At 44.3% G+C, this 19,294-nt stretch overlaps 1 protein-coding gene across 2 annotated transcripts in view; it reads left to right on the top strand.

Moving 5' to 3' along the window:
- LRMDA (leucine rich melanocyte differentiation associated) overlaps positions 1–19,294 on the top strand; it is a 1,082,484-nt gene that overhangs the window by 580,963 nt on the left and 482,227 nt on the right. For both annotated transcript variants that reach the window (XM_024740463.1, XM_024740471.1), the window contains 2 exons: positions 7,047–7,173; positions 17,922–18,061. In XM_024740463.1, coding sequence (XP_024596231.1) covers positions 7,047–7,173; positions 17,922–18,061 — 267 coding nt within the window. The remainder of the gene's footprint in view (positions 1–7,046; positions 7,174–17,921; positions 18,062–19,294) is intronic.

Raw genomic sequence — 19,294 nt, 5'->3', positions numbered from 1 at the left:
GTAAATTGACATCCAGAAAGGTTATAACAGTTTCACTCTGCCGTTAGTGTTACCTTGACCTTTTGACAAGACTATGTTGCGTTAAGAAAGCAGTGCATTTGCTAGTAAGGTGAAAATATCTCGTCTAATTTGAATATTTTGGATTCCCAATGAAGCTGAAATTTCACCCCACATTTTCATTACTGACCATTTGCATTCCTTGTGTATTTTCTCTCCATGTCTTTTGATCATTTTTATCCTGGGGCTTTCAGCTTTTCCTTAATGATTTTCAAACACTCTTTTCATATTAAGGATGTTAAACCTTACGCTATCAGAGAGATTGTAAACGTTTTCCCCAGTTTTCATTTGCCTTTGAATGTTTTAGTTAAATGGGTATTTTGGGGTAGTCTTTACATTAGATGTTGAAAAATGTCATCTTGTTAGGCTGAAACAATGGCTTGATTCTAGCAGGATCATTTTGGTTCCTACTGCATCCTTTTAAATATCTTTCTAGGTGCTGGCCTCCATAAATGTGATAAACCTGTCCTTAACCAAGTCATTGGCAAAACATCAGGACCGAAGTCCCCAGAACCTTCCCCCAGAGCAAGCTGAGCCATTAATTAGTGTTCTTCAGGTATATTTTCAAACCGGTCATGACTCTAGCTAAAGTGGTCATTTTCTAGTCCACTTTTTGCTTTTCTGCCACAAGGATATCATTAGAATTAGTAGTATTCTTTTCAGAGACATTCTGAAATGGAGATACAGTATACATCTTTATTCCTAGTCAGCCATCCCTCACAGAACTTGTCCTTAATGCACAGAAGCTGCCTGTTTGAGAAGCTATGCTATATTAAATTGTATTGAATTAGTAAAACAAATAACAATATATAGATAGTCTATAAAATATTTATAAGCCTTGACAGTGAAGTTAGAAAGCAGACATAGAGACCATGGGGTACTGCCTTTTTACAGTTGGGTCATAATTTAGTTCTGAGCTTCCTGGCAGCAAAAGTGAAAAGGGTTACATGATCACATACATGATTTATATTGTCCTATAATATAGGACAAGAAAATAATGGCTCTTCAGAGCTACAGTCTGACTAGAATTCCATGTAGGTAAGTTTATGAACTTATCAATCTAAAGTTTATAGAATTTTACCTTCCTTTTCAAATAACTGGAAATGCAGGCACTCATTTCTGGACTCCCAGCTCCTTGCTCATTCTCCATAATTCTTGAGGGATCATATTTAACAGTTTCTTTTTTTGTTGTACTGTTATTAAGTATGGTGCATGATGGCTTTGGACTTGATCCCACGTAGAGTTAACAAACACCTAACTACCTTAGATTTTTGACTGGTCTTGGGTTCAGATCTCTTATACCGTTTTTGAATTTTATTCTCAGAAGATCAGGGATCATCCATCCTGACAGTGGGCTCAATAGGGCTTTGAAAGTGACTTTGACAAATTCCATGTGATATACTGTCACATGGCGTCACTATACACTGTCTTACATAGCCTAGAGCCTTTTCCACATTCTCCTAATTTTTAAAGACACATTCATCCTCTATTGATATACTTACCATATAGACAGTTGATTTATATTATTATTTGTACATATACCCCTGGTTATGTGACCTGAATGACAGAAAAATATGTAGAAAATACATAGTGCCAACTGTACATATAACACTATGTACAGTGACATACTATAGTATATACTATCTATAGTAATATACTATATATTATGTACTATCTATAGTTATATATATTCATTTAAATAGGGTATAAAAATGTTTTATGGCAGAAAGAAAGGATTCTGCTCATGGGTTAGATGAACAGCCTTTCTAAAAATGTCTGTGCCACTGGGCCATTTTCTGGGACGGGAGCAGTCATACCACAATTTTCCTATTCTCATAGTTCTTCCTTTATTCCTCGCGTGTAGCTCTGTGCTGTCTGTCCTGTCCTTGTAGTTTTGGTCATGGCCTCTGTTGTAAGTCTGTGCGTAGACATTCACCAAGAACCTGCTGTGTGCCAGACATTGTACTTGGCATGGTGGGGAGGAGTAAAGTGTACAAGTTGCTATTTCTGCTCTCAAGTGCGATGTTTAAATTACTTAACAGTTGCACTGACCAGTCAGAAAGATCTTTGCTGAAGCAGGGTCCTTGAAGGCCCTGTGTGATGAGGGTGAGAGGGACATTAACCACTTAGTTGCTGAACTGTGGAAAGGTCTGGGAGCTCTGGGGAGTGGCCAGGGTAACAGGGTGGGGCACCCAGGGTATTGAGAGCTGCAATTTTTTACCAGTTGGTAAGGAATTACTGCAATAGTTTAGTAACCAATACTGGTATACAGGCGCAGACTTGCCGAATGTCACTTCTGCCTATTCTCAGTCACTTGGCCTTGGGGTAAAGAGAGGGAGGCACTCTGGCCTCTGAAAGAATGCAGATGGAGAGATTGCCCTGCTAGCCCTTGGCCGGTCAACCTGAGGCCTGCTCTTTGTCCTGCCCTTGCCATGCTATCGGCAGCATTTTTCTCTGCAACTCACAGGCTCCTGGCTGATCAGTAGTCAGTTGGCTAAAAGGCATTGAGCCCTTACTGTGCTTTTGACAACTTTCTAGGTATTTTGGAGGTTGCACTGAGATCCCTTTCTTTTGGGAGCTGGGCAGACAGGAGTCATGCAGAAAGACCGTTACAGAGTAGGCAGTGCCTGGCCTGAGCAGGTCTGCAAAAGTAGCCAGTGTGGCAGACATCAGATATATGGGTTAGGTCCTCTAGGATTTCCACGGCCTCTCCATTGTCTCAGTTAAAAATATGTATATGGATATTTAGGTAGATATCACAGAGGGAGTAGATAAAGACCTTAGTAGAAATCTTCTTTTCTTAATTGGTTCTGGATTTGAGGCAACTCTGGTTCCACAAAGGGATACTTTTCTTTCTCAGGGTCTGTGGTTAACTGTCTCCCCGTTCCCTGCGCATCTCGTGTCAGGCAGAATTATCATCCCCGAACAGGCTGGGAGCTGAGGGCAGAGAGGTCTAGTTCTGACCATGGCCTGTACCCCAGGAAAGAGATGGGCAAGTTCTTGAACCGGGAATTCTGGATGTGTCTTCTGACGGTTTTCCTGGCTGGTTTTTTGCTGAAAAAGGGGGAGCTACATTTGAATACCTCTTCTGCCCAAACCTCCCAGCCCTGCTCTGGTCCGGGCCCTTCTCCTTCCCTGTTCTGACGACTTTTGGGGAAAGGATGGAGGCCACTGAGTGTGCGCCCACCCAGGAGCAGAAGGGATTGGGGTTCCAGGAGGCCCTGCTGCCCTGCCTGAGGTCCCTCCCTCTGTGAGGCTCACAGCACTGGCCTGACTTGCAGAGGGTGAGGGGCCTGTTTAGTGCCACTGTTTTTGTAAGCTAATGAAGGCAGAGTGGGAGCCACAGGCAATGATGCTGGGATATTAACTCTGACAGGAAGCTTGATCATAATTATCTTAACGAGGATAGGGTTAATTACAGTGGAAACTTAAAAGTTCTCTCTGTTTGAATCCTCTGGAGCTGAATGCATTGTGATGTTTTGTCATTTTGATGTGACTTTGGAAAAGGCACTGGGACTCTCCCAGCAGCCGCAGCGGCTCCTAGGGGAGCCCAGCCGGAGCCCTGCGAGCGAGGTAACCAAGATGGTACCTGTGGGTGACATAATGGGCAGCTTTCCCGCTGGTGGAGTGGAGGCCGGCAGCCTGCAGTGCACTTTGGAGGTGCTGATTAGGTTTCCGGAGCAAACCGCCTGGCACAGATCGGACCGCACACCGGATCTCCCTGCCTGCCCTTGACATCTCCTTGCTGGGCCGGGAAGACCTCTCTCCAGCTGGCTGTGCCTTGCCCTCCCTGTCCAGACCCTGTCCGTGGCACTCAGGCCTGCCTGGTCTTCCCAGCCCACCCCTCAGGCGTTTGTAGCCACAGCCAACCAAGCTGGTGGGTGACCGTGGAGTGACACTCACCTCTTCCACCAGGGCTCTTGGGTCTGGGGTGCATTTTGCTGTCCGCACACAAGGTTATAGGGGAGAAATTCCAGTCCTGCCATCTTTTTCTTGTAGCTACCATAGCTGTCCCTTGAACGGCATAGATCTGTGTGGACCCTTACACCCTTTTTTGCCTTGTCATTTAATAGCACACATCTCTTTGCAGGCATCTTGTATATAGGGGTATGAGCTCAAAGATTGACCCACATAATTTCTTTCCCTGTCTCCTTCCAGGAAAGCAGCAACAACAACAGTAACACAAAAATAAACTTATTTTAAAAGTAAAAACTAAAAGCACCTTCCAAGCATCTGTTTATTGCCTTCCACATGCCAGCCAAGCTCCAGAACTCCTGTCCCCTCCAGTTTTATCCTTCATTACGCTTTCTGCCTCCTGTCCCTCCAATCCCTCAGCTCTGAATTTAGCTGATTAAATCACCAAGTGCACACCCCAGTGATGACATGAAGACAGGGATTTATTAATTAGCAATCCCCCACCCCCCGTAAACTGCCTTTTAACTGAGCAGCTAACAATATGACATGGCAAAAAGGATCTCGAACCAGACAGGTGACAGGGGATTTGAGCCTGAGCTTCCCAAGTGCTCTCTGAAGTCTCCCTCCTGTTTTGAGCTCTGCCCCAGAGCCCACCCTGGAGGAAAAGGCATCTCTGGGGGCACTCCTTCTAGTGTTCCCGGTTTTGTCCTCACCATGTGGTGTCATTTTGTCTTATGCCTCCCCTGAAGCACTCTTAGAAGGGAGCTTTCTTCTGCTTGCCAGTTGCCAACCCTTTGCTGACTCTCATGATAAAAGTATTATATTTGGATAACATAACTCCGGGACAACGTGTATTTGGATGCCACCTTTGACCAGAGCCCAGAGGATGTTCGTGCACAAAGGACTGATTAGCCATCCATTAGGTGCCCTGATGGGGAGGTGGCCACGACTCCCCTTGAGGTAAACGGGTCTATAGTCCTGACACTTTGGGATCAGCACTCAGTAACCTCCAAGGAGGAAGGGACTTCAAGAAAGCTTGAAGTTTCCGTGCAGAAGCCACACTTACTACACACCTTTGCACATCTCCTCCTCTGCCCACCCCCTGCATCCTGAACCACCCCCCACACCCCTGACCAAAGGTCAGGGCTTCCAGAAAAATCAATGAGGAAGGAGAAGAAAGAAACCAGTATTTGCTAATAGGTTGTTAGTCCTCTCCCACGTATTCCCTGCAAGATCCTGTGAGCTGGGTCAGCACAAAAGAAGGGAACTCGAGGGGGTTGTTGAGATGCCCAAATTCAGGCTGCAAGTAAATGATGGCACAGAAGTAAAGCCCCAGGCCTTCCTGACTGTACCTGTATAAATTCTGTTTTGCCTTCCTGAAACCTGAGGAAGGAGAGAGAGGAGGAGGAGGAAATGGAACTTGGTGACCCTGTTGACCCTTGACCCCAAGTGTATGCGGTATTGCCCCCCTGCGACGGCGCAAGTAGTGTCAGTTACGGGATTAGACGTGGTCTGGGTGCTGGGCCGTGGCTGGGACCACCTGGAGGTTTGGGGCAGGAGTGGGGCTGCTGGTGGAGCTCTGGGCCCAGTGGAGTCTGGGGGTTGATACTGCTTCTTCACCAGGCATCTTTCACCGCCTCTTGATTTTGGAGTCCTATTGACACAGGTCCCACAAGGGAGAGATGGATGTATTCAGAAAGGTCTGGTGCTCAAGTTCACACTCACGCCACACATACAGGCACTGAACAGTCACATCACATGTACCGGCATTGCACACGCAAGCAGGAGCGTCTGTGATGGAAGGGCCATCAGTAAATGCATAAATAGCTTAGACAATGTCTCCCCGATTCGTTGCATTTTATAGAACAGCCAGGCAACCCTGTGTGAGTCCACCCTCTGGTCAACGTCGTAGCTCAGCTGTCAGCCTGTGCAAGCTCAGCACAGCTCTTGGGTCTGGCAGGTGAACGAGCTGGGAGCATGTGGCCGTGTGAGCCCCTCCACTGGGCAGCTTTCTGTAATTACCATCTGCATGCGCCCGGCAGGCACATGCGCACAGCCGCCCCTCGCTGCCTGCACCCCCAGCAGCCCTGTGCCCCTAACCTTAAGAGTTAACTTTCAGCTACGTCTATTAACAGGGCTGTTTTCCCCGGATGCTTTTTTTCTCTCTGAGCCGGGTACTTAATTCTTTCCGATGCCTTTCTTTACTGCCCCGACATCTCCATTGCTGCATTCGGCACTTTTTTCAAAGAAATGAAGTGAGAAATCCACTTTCCATAAATTAAAACAGTAAACGTCAAGTCAGGAGCCTTGAGGCAGAAATTCCCGCAACCCCTTCCTTACCTCACCTCCCCCCCCCAAACAAAAACAAACAAAAAGAAATGAAAGAGGAAGAAACAGCCATTCAGACTGGAGTGATTCTGTGCTTCCGCAGATATCTTGCCTTTTGAGGCGGCCACAGGGACACTGGGCAGAAGCAAATTAAGTGATTAGTAAGGCAAAAAAGCAGAGGGGAGAAAAAGTCAAAGGCGGTGAATGCAGAGAAAGGAAGCCTTCCTTGCTTTTTCCTAGGACTGTGTAGAAGAGAACCGCTAAGAAATGATACTTGAAGTTATATTTATTATTGTAAGAGGGGTATGATATTTCTGGGCAGGAATGATGGATGACAACTTAAATTTGTGTCCAGGGAATGAAGGTGAACTGTGACAGAGTTATTTATCTTGGGAATGGAGGTTAGGGTCAGCTGAGGCTGGGTGCCTGAAGGCACAAGACATTGACAAATTTATCCTGCAGGCCGTATCTGAAGCCCTTTGTTTTGGATCCTGGCTACTCACTAAGTGACCCTCATCCTTCATGTTGGCAATGCGTGAAGGATGCGGTGAGTGCCAGCGGCCCCTTCTCCCCCGCCGCCCCCGCCCCGGCTCCCGCTACTAATTCTTGTCATTCACTTTGCTGACAGGCACCAAGCCCAAACTATTCCCAGTCCTGAAAGGGAAGGTTAAAATATTTATTTCGGCTCATAATGGCCTCCCTGATTTAGTGCAGGATCATTTTTCCTGTTGCCTTTGTCATTGCAGGTCACTGGAAGGACTGAGCGCGTTCGGGAGCCTGGAGGAACTCATCTTGGACAACAATCTGCTCGGGGATGACCTCGTGTTGCCAGGGTTACCCAGGCTCCACACCTTAACCCTCAATAAGAACCAAATATCCTTGGCTTTGCCGCCACCCACACTCCCCTCCCGGCCTCGCAGTGGTCCCCTCCCGCAGGCCACCCCCCCCCCCGCCCCCAACAAATACCTGCGAAATGTCAAATGAGTTTTATGTGTCAGCTAAATTAAAGCAGGTGAAATACAGTCCGTGGGCAGACAAAGCGTTGTGTCTCCTGGCACTCGGGACACTTCGGAGTAATTTATTACAGGTCATTCATAAATGAAATGCACCATTATATCTTCCTGTTGCTCCATTTTAGTGTAGAGATCTAAGTTATAGCTGTAAAGAAATCTTTTTAATAGATAAAAATAGAGAAAGAAAATAATGTCACTGCTGCCGAGAAGGCAAAGCCGGGTTCTGTTTGCTTAGGCTTGTGTGGGAGGGCGACCTCTGGTGGGAAGCAGGGGGTAGTACCTCCAAGCAACCTTGGCCTTCAGGGAGGTTCCTGGAAGGCTTTGGCTCAGGCTTGGGGAATGCTTTTGGCCAAAGAGAAGGGGGAAGGGGCTCAGGTGGAGGATAAGTGGGAAGCCCTGGCCCAGCTCTGCCCTCTGGGGTGTTTATGGTACTAGGATGATGAGAAGGGCAGAGGAGAGCCATTCTACTGTGTGGTTTCTCCTTAAGTGGGTGAGGATCTAGCACCCTGGGATGAGACTCAAAGGGACTAGTTGCTCTGGATTCTGTAGTGAGGCTAAGAAAGGAATCAGAACCTTTATTCAGTGTAAGCCACGCAGCTCCTCCAGGTTAGAGTTGTGGACCTCCATGCCTGCACAGTGCCAGCTCGCTTAGGCGGGGAGTTTTTTTGTGGTACGTGGGCCTCTCACTGTTGTGGCCTCTCCTGTTGCGGAGCACAGGCTCCGGACGCGCAGGCTCAGAGGCCATGGCTCACGGGCCCAGACACTCCGCGGCATGTGGGATCTTCCCGGACCGGGGCAGGAACCCGTGTCCCCTGCATCGGCAGGCGGACTCTCAACCACTGCGCCACCAGGGAAGCCCATCATCAGCTGTTCTTTGTTGAGCACTCCTGTGGATCAGACACCATGCTAGGTAACTTTAAGTGTATTATTTTTCATTCTTTCCAAACTCTTCGAGAAGGGTGTGGTTTGTCCATTTACCTAGATGAGGAAAGAGGTGAAATATAGGCCCACAGCCAGACATTTAACAAGATGCTAGGCCCAGGATTCAGTCTCAGCTGTGGCCAGATCTAGAGTTCTTTCCATTTTACTGTGTTACTTCAGACTTGAAGTCCAGTCACCTTGTTTTATTGATGGAGCGTTTCACTTTCAGACCTGGTGTGGTTTAATCACTTGTTCTTGTTCACATGGTAAGTTAAAAATAGAAATGGGATGGGGGCATTTTCCCATAGAGTATGAAATAAAGCCAGATAAATATGTTAAGATTAACATATATGTTTATGTCAGCTTTAAGACTGATTTGCACAATTATTTTTAGCCACTGTTTATATGGTAAGTCATAAGTTAATATTTTCCTTATTCAGTAAAATATGGTATTTGTGTCCATTAATAATAGGCACTTTCTTAGAAGAAGGAGAAGGCCTACAAGTAAATATCAGTCTTTATCATAATGAAATGTTGATGGATTTTTTTTTTTCTTCTCCTATCCGTTGGTCAACCAAGTTTCCTAGTTGTTGTTTGAAAAATTATTACAGTCAGTGTGTCTTATGGGTTCCTTAGCTGTCTGGGATGATCAGCTGGATGATATTCTCAAATCAATTAAGAATAAAAGGATAATTAGACTAGACTTTGGATGATATGGTTCCTCCTGTGGACCCCAATGCTCATATCGTGTGTCCCATGTCACTGTAGAGTATTGGAGTTGTTGGACTTGGGTTCATGAGTCAGCTTAATCATGTTTAGCTGTGTGGCCATGGTCAAGTAATGTTCTCAGAGCCTGTTTCACATTGTTGTGTGTGTGTGATGTTACAGCTTTCACCTGCCTATCAGAATAACTCATAAAGAGGAATATGTGAAAAACTTTTTTGCATGTTGGAATCAAAGTACAGTGATGACATAAGCAAAGCAGGTTTCTGCATAGTTATAAAACCAGCTGCCTCTGCCCTGGGATATTGTCAAGAAGGCAATATAAAAAGTGGTACAGTGAGAAGGGCTTCCCTAATAGCCCACAGATGAAGTCACAAGGACTGTACAGCAAATACTGTACAAATGCTAATCCCAAACTCAATTCCTCTTCTCACTCAGCACACTTCCTGGCCACTTCTCTGTAGTATTAATTGGTACATACTCCTTTTAACACCAGCCTGAGCAAAACAATTAAAAGAAAGGCATACCAGCCGTGAGAGAATGTCATTTCATGCAGTCCCAGTCTGCAGATGAATCAGTGGGTGATTTTTCATTTTTTTGATCAACCACTGATTTATGTAATAACCAATTATTGGAAAGTATTTGTTGGATACCAGTGTGTCTGAAATACGTAGGTTATAGTATTGCTTTCTTCTATTACCACTGACAATTGAAGAGATACTGAGTAAGTATTGATGCCTGGCAGATTACCTGGTTAGTCTAATTAGGTTAGATTCTACTAATATTAATGCTTCATGTGAACTTACTAAGCATTACTGTCTCCCACTTTAGAGGATTCATTTTCATAACCTGGCATAGAATATACTGAAAATGCACAGGGATCCACTTTAGGATTAATTAACTAACTTTTTCAATTTATTTAAACTAAAAACAATAGCAACAAAAAAGTGGTTTACCATTTCTCCTACTCCCATCACCCCCTCCCTCTTCTGGCAACCACCAGTCTTTTCTCTCTATCTATGAGCTTGGTCTTGATGTCGTTATTGTTGTTTTAGATTCCACATGTAAGGGAGATCGTACAGTGTTTGTCTTTCTCTGTCTGACTTGTTTCACTTAGCGTCATGCTCTTGAGGTCTATCCATGTTGTCACAAATGGCAAGATTTCATTGTTTTTTATGGCTGAATGGTATTTCATTGAGTGTGTGTGTATCACAGTTTCTTTATCCATTCATCGTCGATAGACACTTCAGTTGTTTCCATATCTTGGCTATTGTAAATAATGCTGCAGTGAGCATGGGGTACATACATCTTTTCGAGTTAGTGTTTTTGTTTTCTTTGGATAAGTACCAAGGAGTGGAATCCTGGATCATATGGTAGTCTTAATTTTTTGAGGAACTGTCATACTGTTTTCTGTAGTGGCTGCACCAATTTACATTCCCACCAACTGTGCACAAGGGTTCCCTTTTCTTCACATCCTCACCAACACTCATTATTTCTTGTCTTTTTGATAGTAGCCACTCTAACAGGTGTGAGGTGAAATCTCATGGTGGTTCTGATGATTAATGATGTTGAGCATCTTTTCATGTACCTGTTGGCCATCTGTATGTCCTCTTTGGAAAAATGTCTATTCAGATCTTCTGTTCAGTTTGTAATTGGATTGGTTTTCTTTTTGCTTTTGCTATTGAGTTGTATGGATTCTTTGTATATTTTAGATATTAGCCCCTTATGAAATATTATTTACAATTATTTGCTCCCATTCAGTGGGTTATACCTTTTTGTTTTGTTGGTGGATTCCTTTGCTGTGCAGAATGTTTCTCATTTTTAAAGGAATAAGGTGGACTGAATAACGGTTTTGTTTTCAGTGTTGCTTGTTTTTCCTTGGTTCAGTCCTTTTCTCCAATCTGTAGCAGTAATGCTCAGGGAGCAATGATGGTGGTGTGAAAGGGACTGCAGCGGAAGGCAATGTGAAGCTGTAGATCTGGCCAGTTATATCGCTACACTGTTGTAAGTACTTTATTGCCGGTAGATACAAAAGATAACTAGTTAGCTTTTTCATGATGCAGCATGATGTCTTTCTCCCCTGATCTACCAGTGTGATCATGAAGATTGGTTTACTTTCCCCATGCACTTGACCAAGAAGTTGTAGGTTGAAAGGCAGGTAAAAGCAGCAGTAACACTACATGCCATTCTCTTATCCTATGCTCCTGACTTGACCTTTTTAGCCAACTGACTCTCCTCCCTACTTATGGAAATACTCCAGGCTCTACAACAGTCATGAGGTTCCATATTGCTATTGTTACTCCATGAAATGCCTTAGACTAGGACTTTGTCTGTTAGCTTTGCTGTGTAATAATCCACCCCCAAAATTAGTGGCTTAAAATAACAAATATTTTTGGTTTACAATTCTGTCCATCAGCTATTTGGGCAGGGCTCAGCTGTATGGTTCTTCTGCTAGTCTTGCTTGGGTCACTCATGCAATCACAGTTATTTGGAGGCTCGGCTGGATGATCTGAGGTGGCCTTGCTTATATATCTGGAGGTTGGTACTGGTTGTTGGCTGGACTACATGTCTCCAGCAGGCTAGCACAGGCCTTTCCATGTGGGAGCGATGCTCCAAGAGCAAAGCTTGATGTACAAGTACTTTTAAAGCCCTATTTGCATCATGGATGTTGCTGTCCCATGGCCAAAGCAAGTCACGTGCCAAACGTAGAACAAATATGAGAGGGATTCCAGAACCCAAACCAAGCATCTGGCACATTTCTTCTCGATTCACCTCCCCAGCTGCACACTTCCTCCTTGATCTCCCAGCCCTTTGTTCCACTTCTGTTCAGCCCTCAGCTTTGGGGTCCTGTTCTGGTAGACCTAAGAGCTTGGTTGTCCCAGTCTACCTCTTCATCTCATATTTATAGCTTACCTCTCTCTCCTTCCTTTGGCTTGTTTGGACTAGTCCCGTGGTCACTGGCCATGGAGTGGACTTCCTCTCCTCAACACTCATATTCTCACACTCTCCTTCTTGCTCACCCATGAGTATGGACAGTCTCAGCCATATCGTGTCTGAATACTCAACCGTAAATAAGGGAACAACAGAAATGTCAGGAAAATATAGATAGTTAACCTTTGCACAATCAAATTATTCTCTCCCACTTGCCTTTTGGGGGTGGGTAGGGGAAAGGTGATAAGCTGACTTCATTTTAAATCACACTTTATTTCTTTATTTTCTGTTTCTCTTTGCTTAAGCACATGTATGAAGAGACAGTATGAATTATAGTGCCAACAGGAAGAAAGAATAGTGCTATATGTTACACAGCTGGGCTGTGGTAAGGAGACCAGTGCATGGAGTTAGAAGGCCAGACTTGAGTTCCCATAGCGACTTACCATGTTGTCTTGGGGAAGGGTCTGTACCTGTAAACTGGGTATTACACATTTGGAAGTATTGTTGAGAGATTGTAATGGCATTTTATATAGATATATGAAACCACTTAAACACCCCAAAACTTTACAAGTTCTTTGAACACTTAACTGTTAGCCAAAGCCTCGATGCCTTAAATGAATAAGCCCAAACTGAAAAGTAACTGAGGTACAGAGCACAGCTGGATGACAGAACCTTATGATATCCCACAAAAGCATATGACCCCTCATTTTTCAGTGTTTTAAATTCTCCTTTTTGTGTTAGGAAATGATGAGAAGTATCATTTTATAGGGCCTAGGTTTTAATATAGACTTGGCCATTTAGAGACTGTGTGACCTTTGACCATAGTTTTCTTTTTTGTTTTCAGAAGTATCTTTTTAAAAATAAATAAATAATTAATTAATTTTTGGCTGCATTGGGTCTTCGTTGCAGTGCGCAGGCTTCTCACTGCAGTGGCTTCTGTTGTGGCGGAGCACAGGCTCTAGGCATGCGGGCTTTGGTAGTTGTGGCACGTGGGCTCTACAGCGCAGGCTCAGTAGTTGTGGCACATGGGCTTAGTTGATCTGCGGCATGTGGGATCTTCCCGGACCAGGGCTCGAACCCGTGTCCCCTGCGTTGGCAGGCGGATTTGTAACCACTGCACCACCAGGGAAGTCCTGACCATAGTTTTCTTAATTGTTATCTGGATGTGATAATATTTCTGACACGTGTGGGTGTGAATCTAATATGCCGTGTAGACTGTTTAGCATTTGAAAATCTTCTATCAGGATAAGCTCTGGTTGAAATACCCGCAGTGGTCACAGGTGCTGCCCTTTGACCTGGAGCTGAGCACAGAGAGATGTACGTACCCATTCTCACCCGGGAAGCAGCTTCAGACCTGTGCAACTGGACGTGACACCATGAGATTCCCCTCCTCCCTTGGGCTCCAAACTTTCAAGGCAAGCTGTGGCTTTGATCTTGGGCCCTCTGCAGAAAATCTCCGTTGGCAAGCCTAGCCATGACAGCTGGGCTCTGCAGTGGCAACTTTCTGTAGACAACACTGAAAAAAATCTAAACGGCAAGTACTCTGGAGAAGACTTGATGAGGGTAACCAGGTGTGTACTGAGAACGCAGCTGCAGAGAGTTGAAACTGTGCCAGATAGCTTCACGTTTTAAAAAGGAGAAAAAATGAAACCACCCTTCGGAGAATCTCTGGAAGTGGCTCCACTGAGGTAGTCTTGGTTAACCAGGGACACCAAGTTCCCTCCACTGATTGCCTCTGGTTAATTTTCTCTGTGACTTGACAGAAAGGAATGTGACAAGTTCTGTCTCAGAGCTCGCAATCATGCAAGACAGGGCTGTGCTTGTCCTTACTGACCCAGGAGACGAAGAAACCAATTAATACTTCTTCTCGCGTGTCATCCTCCAATGGTGGTATCAACATAATGATGATGTTCTGGTCCAGAGCGCCCGCGGAGTAGGTACTAGTGATTTCTCACAGTGTGGATTTGGGGAGACCACCTGGCCCAGCCCAAATGATCATTTAGCGGGTAGTTGGAAGGCTTAGGAAGAAGGACTTGCTTCTGCCTCACAAAATATCCTAGAGGAGGCAGGCTCTGAGGCTCCAAGGAATGCAGCACTTCTTGGATTCATTGGCATAGGGTGGCTGAAGCTTCTTGAAGCCTGCAGACCCTTTGCCCAAGAAACTCCCATGATCAAGACATTTGAATGAGTCTGTGTCTCCATGGCCTCCTGTTAAGGGGTGGATCCAGATTTTGTGGAGTGTGAAGCTTGCATAATTTGAGGAGGCCCTCTTAAAGGCAAAGACTATAATTACAAATGCAAAATTAGGTATGAAGATGAATGTTTATTGGGAATAAAAAATACATCAAAGCAAATTAAAAATTTTTTAGATTGATGGATACTGCACATTAAAATATTTAGAACACAATCTCCTTGATACTAAACGTATCTGTATAAGAACTTTTTTCTATTTCTTTTCTGCAAATTCCCTTATAAGTTCATTATGTAATTAAATTTTGTAGTGTTTTCTATAGAGAGTAGATAATTCCATCTAATTGAAAATTGATTTTTATTTTTAATATTTAGGGATGTTTCTTTCAGTTTCACCATTCATTATTGGTAATTTCACCACTGAATTATTGGTAAAAGTTTTAGAATTACTAAATTTTGGGAAAGCTCTTACACATTTCTCTCGTCTATGAGCTAAAAGATTTCAAGACATTTCAAGTTAGTTGTGTTTGAGTACGTGTGTGTATACATACTCAGCAACTTAATATTAAATATTCTCTGAATTGATAAGTTCATTAACTGTTTTATCGTCGTTTTTACGTTGGTCCCCACATGTGTGTGTCAGCATGGTGGGTGGTAGAAATATTACTGCAAGCCATTCCTACTGGTGCTGTTGTAGTAACAGACACAGAAATGACTACAAACCACAGAAACAGACCCACTGAATCCTAATTCAATGCCACTCCTTCACCATTTCCTCTAAGGTCCCCAGAGTTACTACTCCAGCTACTCCAGCATCATCCTACTCAAGCAGAAGTGTGACAGAAGTCCTACCAGAGAAAGACAATGCTCTTAACTGATTGCGGTTCAAGTAACCTACGTTTGCAGGTTTTATGAAAATGTGTGACCATGTGACTCTATTTCCAGGGCCTTTCCCGGGACCCTGGAAAGGGCCTATGTAAGCGTGCAGCCCTCACACACAAGCTCTGTTAGCTCTGTGGCACGTTTATGTACGAAGATTTACTCACATTATACTGGGCCTACTTCCCTGGATGGTAGAATGCAAGGCTTCCCATCACTAGTCACCAAATGTTGAGGCATGACTGGGACTTCAAGCCAACTCCGTTGCCCAGTGTTTCCCTAACTTGAAGATCTTGCCAGTTTTGAGTTCCATTTCTTCATATTCTCACCTTCATGAAGTAGATGAAGAAAAGGTGAAGCTTTAAGGAATTTGTCTCTAAGAGGGTAATAGGTTTGGCCTGGACTTTGCCGTCCATCGCAGAAAGGGCTTCCCCTGGGTTCTCTAGGGCCATTGTCCACATAAATACTTCTAATCACCTCACGTCCACACATCAGCACCGTTTTGGCAGGCTACTCTCTTGCAGTCTCACAAAAGAAATACTGCGCCAGCAAGCAAGAGTGATCAGCTGTCTGGCTGCCCCCCTAGAACTAGCACCTGGCTTGAGGCTTCTGGACGACCTGATGGGCATGAGACCTAGTGCTCCTTGGAGCATCCAGTGGGTCCCCTGTGTGGGGCAGAGGATTGGAGAGAACCTTGAAGGGGAGAAACCAGGACTGGGGCTGAGGCCCATGCAGGTCCAAGTGAAGGCATGGGGTATCCTACCTGAATGATGCTGTTGGCCCCTAGGCAGTCCTGGTACTGAACTACGACTGAAAAATTTTTGACGAAGACACTCCAAAGCACGGGGGCCCCTGAGGTGCCTCTGCCTGGGTCAAAGGGCAGCACTTGTAGAGTACTGGCAAGATTCCTTTTCTTTTCTTTTTTTTTTCTTTTTCTAATGTATTGGTAATGACTCTGAAGGATCCAAAGATAGAACCTGCTGGAAAAGGCAAGTTTTCCCTGAAATTGTTCACTGTCATTTTAATTGGTTTTATTTAAATGATTTTCTTAAAGAGTGTGGTGACTGAACTTTAAGAGGTAGTAAGTGTGTTTTATCTTGGGTGATGAAATAACGTTAATGTTTTGACTCCTGACCACTTAAACCTGCTGTATTTCAAGCTTACCTCCTTGGTGGGACCTCCTTTCTCATCTTTTCCATGTGTTCCTTTTCCCATCATCATCCGCATTCCAGTGATCCTTTGTGGTCATTCCTGGATGTCATTGGTTGAAAATTTGAAAGTTTGATAACTTTGTTTTCCATTGTCCTGTCTTTGTTTAGGAAATGGGGCGTGATGTTGGCAGATGGAAACCCACACTGGATGAGGATGCTCGGACCCTCTTTAACTAGTTTTCCCCTTTGGCTTGTGAGCTTTGCCTTTTCACTGTCTTGGTCTTGCTCCCTCCCAGGGTCCGGTGCTTGTTCTTGTATATGATGTTGACATAGCTTGTGTATGAACAGTGCTTGAAGGAACTTAGTTTGGAAAATGTAAGGTTGAAGGAAGATACGTGAGCTTCAACCATCTGAAGGGCCATCACATGGAAGACAAGAATGACTTCTTCTTTGTGACTCCCAAGTAGCTAAATGGAGACAGTGGGGTGGGAATTCCAGGAAGATTCAGTCCCTGGGGAAAGAAAAACTCTCTTCTTATGGTTGTTAGAGGTAGAATGAGCTTTCTTGTGGTGACCCTTTGGCAGATATGTGAGGGACTGGATTCAGACATTGGTTAGATTTGGAGTTCAGCTGACAAGCTGAAGTATGAGAAAATTGGGATGACATCCCACGGTTAGAGAGCATCGTCACAGAGTAAGGGCAGCCCTTTTATTTCATTTTTATTTTCTCCTGGAAATGGAATCCTGAGTCTTTGACTCTTGTGTGCTGCATCCACCATCATGTGTTTAGCCCCTGTATGCTCTGCTGGCATGCATTCGCTGGCAAGGACCCCGTTCTCTCTGCTGATACTGGCTACCTCTTCTCATTGATAGGCCCCTGGTAGTCATGCCTCTGTTCACAACCTGCTGAATCAGCTTGCCTAGGGCTCAGCTCTCTGAATGTGGCTTGGGAGCTGATGTGCGGACTAGTCTTTCCCAATGCCTGTGATTCCCTGAATCTGTGACTCTTGCCTTATTTAGTTTGGGGTCTCAGTGTTTATCTTGACCGAACAGTGGGTCCCACTGAGGGGATGGATTATGGAACACTCTCACCACTATGCCCCACCTTTTCTTTTTCATTCTGTCCTTCATAGAATATTGATTTCACAGCAGATTCTCAGGAAATGCTTTCTGACCTCCCTGGCTTCACTAAAACTGTCCTGTTTGTCTTCTCCTCCTAGCTTTGTTCTCCTTTTCACCCAATCCAATGTCTCATTGCCACCAGTGAGGCCACTGAGCAATGCTGAGCTCCACAAGAGGCTGTCAGATCGTAAAGGATGCTGCTAATTCCTGTTTGCGTCCATGCCATTCCCACGTTTTAATGATGAATTTCTCCCTAAAGGAGAACCAATATATTTCTGATGAGGCCTTTGGAAGTAATTTCTTGCTTTCATTACTAGAAAAAATAAAGTTTTATGGAGCTGCATATTGTAAAATATTTTACTACGTGGAATCTACCCTTCATCATTTAAAACAAAAATAGAACTATATAGGAAAGAAAAGTACAGTGAAACAGTTAAGCGCATTCATTCTTTCTTAAGTGATCTGGACTTAACCTCACCTGCCCAGAGAAAAGCTGGGCTGTGTCCCAAACAGTAGGAGGGAAAAACTAGCCATGCCAGACACCCACAGCAAGTTGATTTCAACCCTCACCCACATCTTGTCCTTGGAGCAGACAGGACTCAATCAGCTGCTAGGTTGTGCCTGTCAGGTATGGTCTGTGCTCCTTGCTAAGCCTTTTGTCTTTCTGGACCAAGATCCTTAACCTTTGTCACATCACTGACTTGGAGTGCCTGCTTGATCACCTGGCAGAAGTGACACCAGCTCTGGAGTACCTCAGCCTGCTGGGAAATGTGGCATGTCCCAACGAGCTGGTCAGCCTGGAAAAGGATGAGGAAGACTACAAGAGATACAGGTGAGTATCTAGGGGTTTGAGCATCGTGTGAGAAGGGAAAAATGACATCTTTGGGGAGATAATATTATATTCTGGGGTGCATAGTAGATGTCTGGTAAGTATCAGTGACCCCTTCATGCTGTATTAAACTTTCCCCCTTGGGTACCCTATAGCCAGGGTCTCCCTTCATTGAGGGTAAACAAGAGTCAAGAAACATGAAAAGATGTTGAGTGGTATAGGACAGGCATTGACAAACTTTTTTGTAAAGGGCTGGATATTACATATTTTATGCTTTGAAGGTCATATGTTCTCTGTCGCAACTATTCAACTCTTCCATTATAGTGCGTGAGTAGCAGTGAACAGTTGGTAAATGAATGGGCAATGCCATGTTCCAATAAAACTTTATTTACAAAAACATGCAGCAGGCTAGGTTAGACCCATGGGCTATTTTTTGCTGGCCCCTGCTCCTTATCGTAAGATCTTCCTGTCTGCTTCTGAGTCACTATTTAGAGAGAGGGTACTTCCCACAAAGGTTTAGGGAGCTTATGTACAATCCCAAGAGGAAATCCTATGGGGCATATGGCTTTGTTCCATAAAGCTATGCCTCCGTGTCCACCAACAATGGGATTTGATGGGATCCAGGTAGAAATGCTTTTTTTCCTTCTCTCAACTTCTGAACCATCTGCTTTGAAATACCTGATCCAAACTCACTTCTCTTTAGGGAGTCTTTTTGACCTAACCCATTTTACTAAACTCATTTTTCCTCTACACTTGGAATTTTGTATGCTCTTGTTCTTGATTATTGTTTTGTAAATGTTTTGAATGATCTTTTCATATGTGTAGTGTAGCTTTTCTCTCCATTATGATGTGAGCTCTCATTAACACCCCACCTGAATCAATGTGGGAGGGAGGGAGGGAGGAAGGAAGGAAATGTAAGGCAGGTAGGACTACTGGAAAATAAGTTTGGGAGGATTGGGGAGAAAGGATAATGGTTCAAGAGGAACTGGTTCTGTTGGGGTTCAGATTTTTAAATCTGTGGTGACCCATGAAGGAATGTAGTTGAGGGCATGCATTTTATATAAAGGCAAAGCTGTAAGAAATAGTGAAGGTTATTGAACACTGTATGTTAAAAAGAACATACATATACATATACATGTTAGCAAGAGTGTACTTGCTAACATGTATAATTCAGCTGTACTTCTTTACTGGGAAGAATTTTGTAGGAATCTTAGACTATTTTTTTTTTTTTTTTTT

The sequence above is a fragment of the Neophocaena asiaeorientalis genome, unplaced genomic scaffold, assembly GCF_003031525.2.
Source record: "Neophocaena asiaeorientalis asiaeorientalis breed wild unplaced genomic scaffold, Neophocaena_asiaeorientalis_V1.1 scaffold484, whole genome shotgun sequence".
Taxonomy (NCBI): domain Eukaryota; kingdom Metazoa; phylum Chordata; class Mammalia; order Artiodactyla; family Phocoenidae; genus Neophocaena; species Neophocaena asiaeorientalis.
The sequence above is the reverse complement of the archived record's forward strand: the minus strand, read 5'-3'. Positions and strand labels throughout refer to the sequence as shown.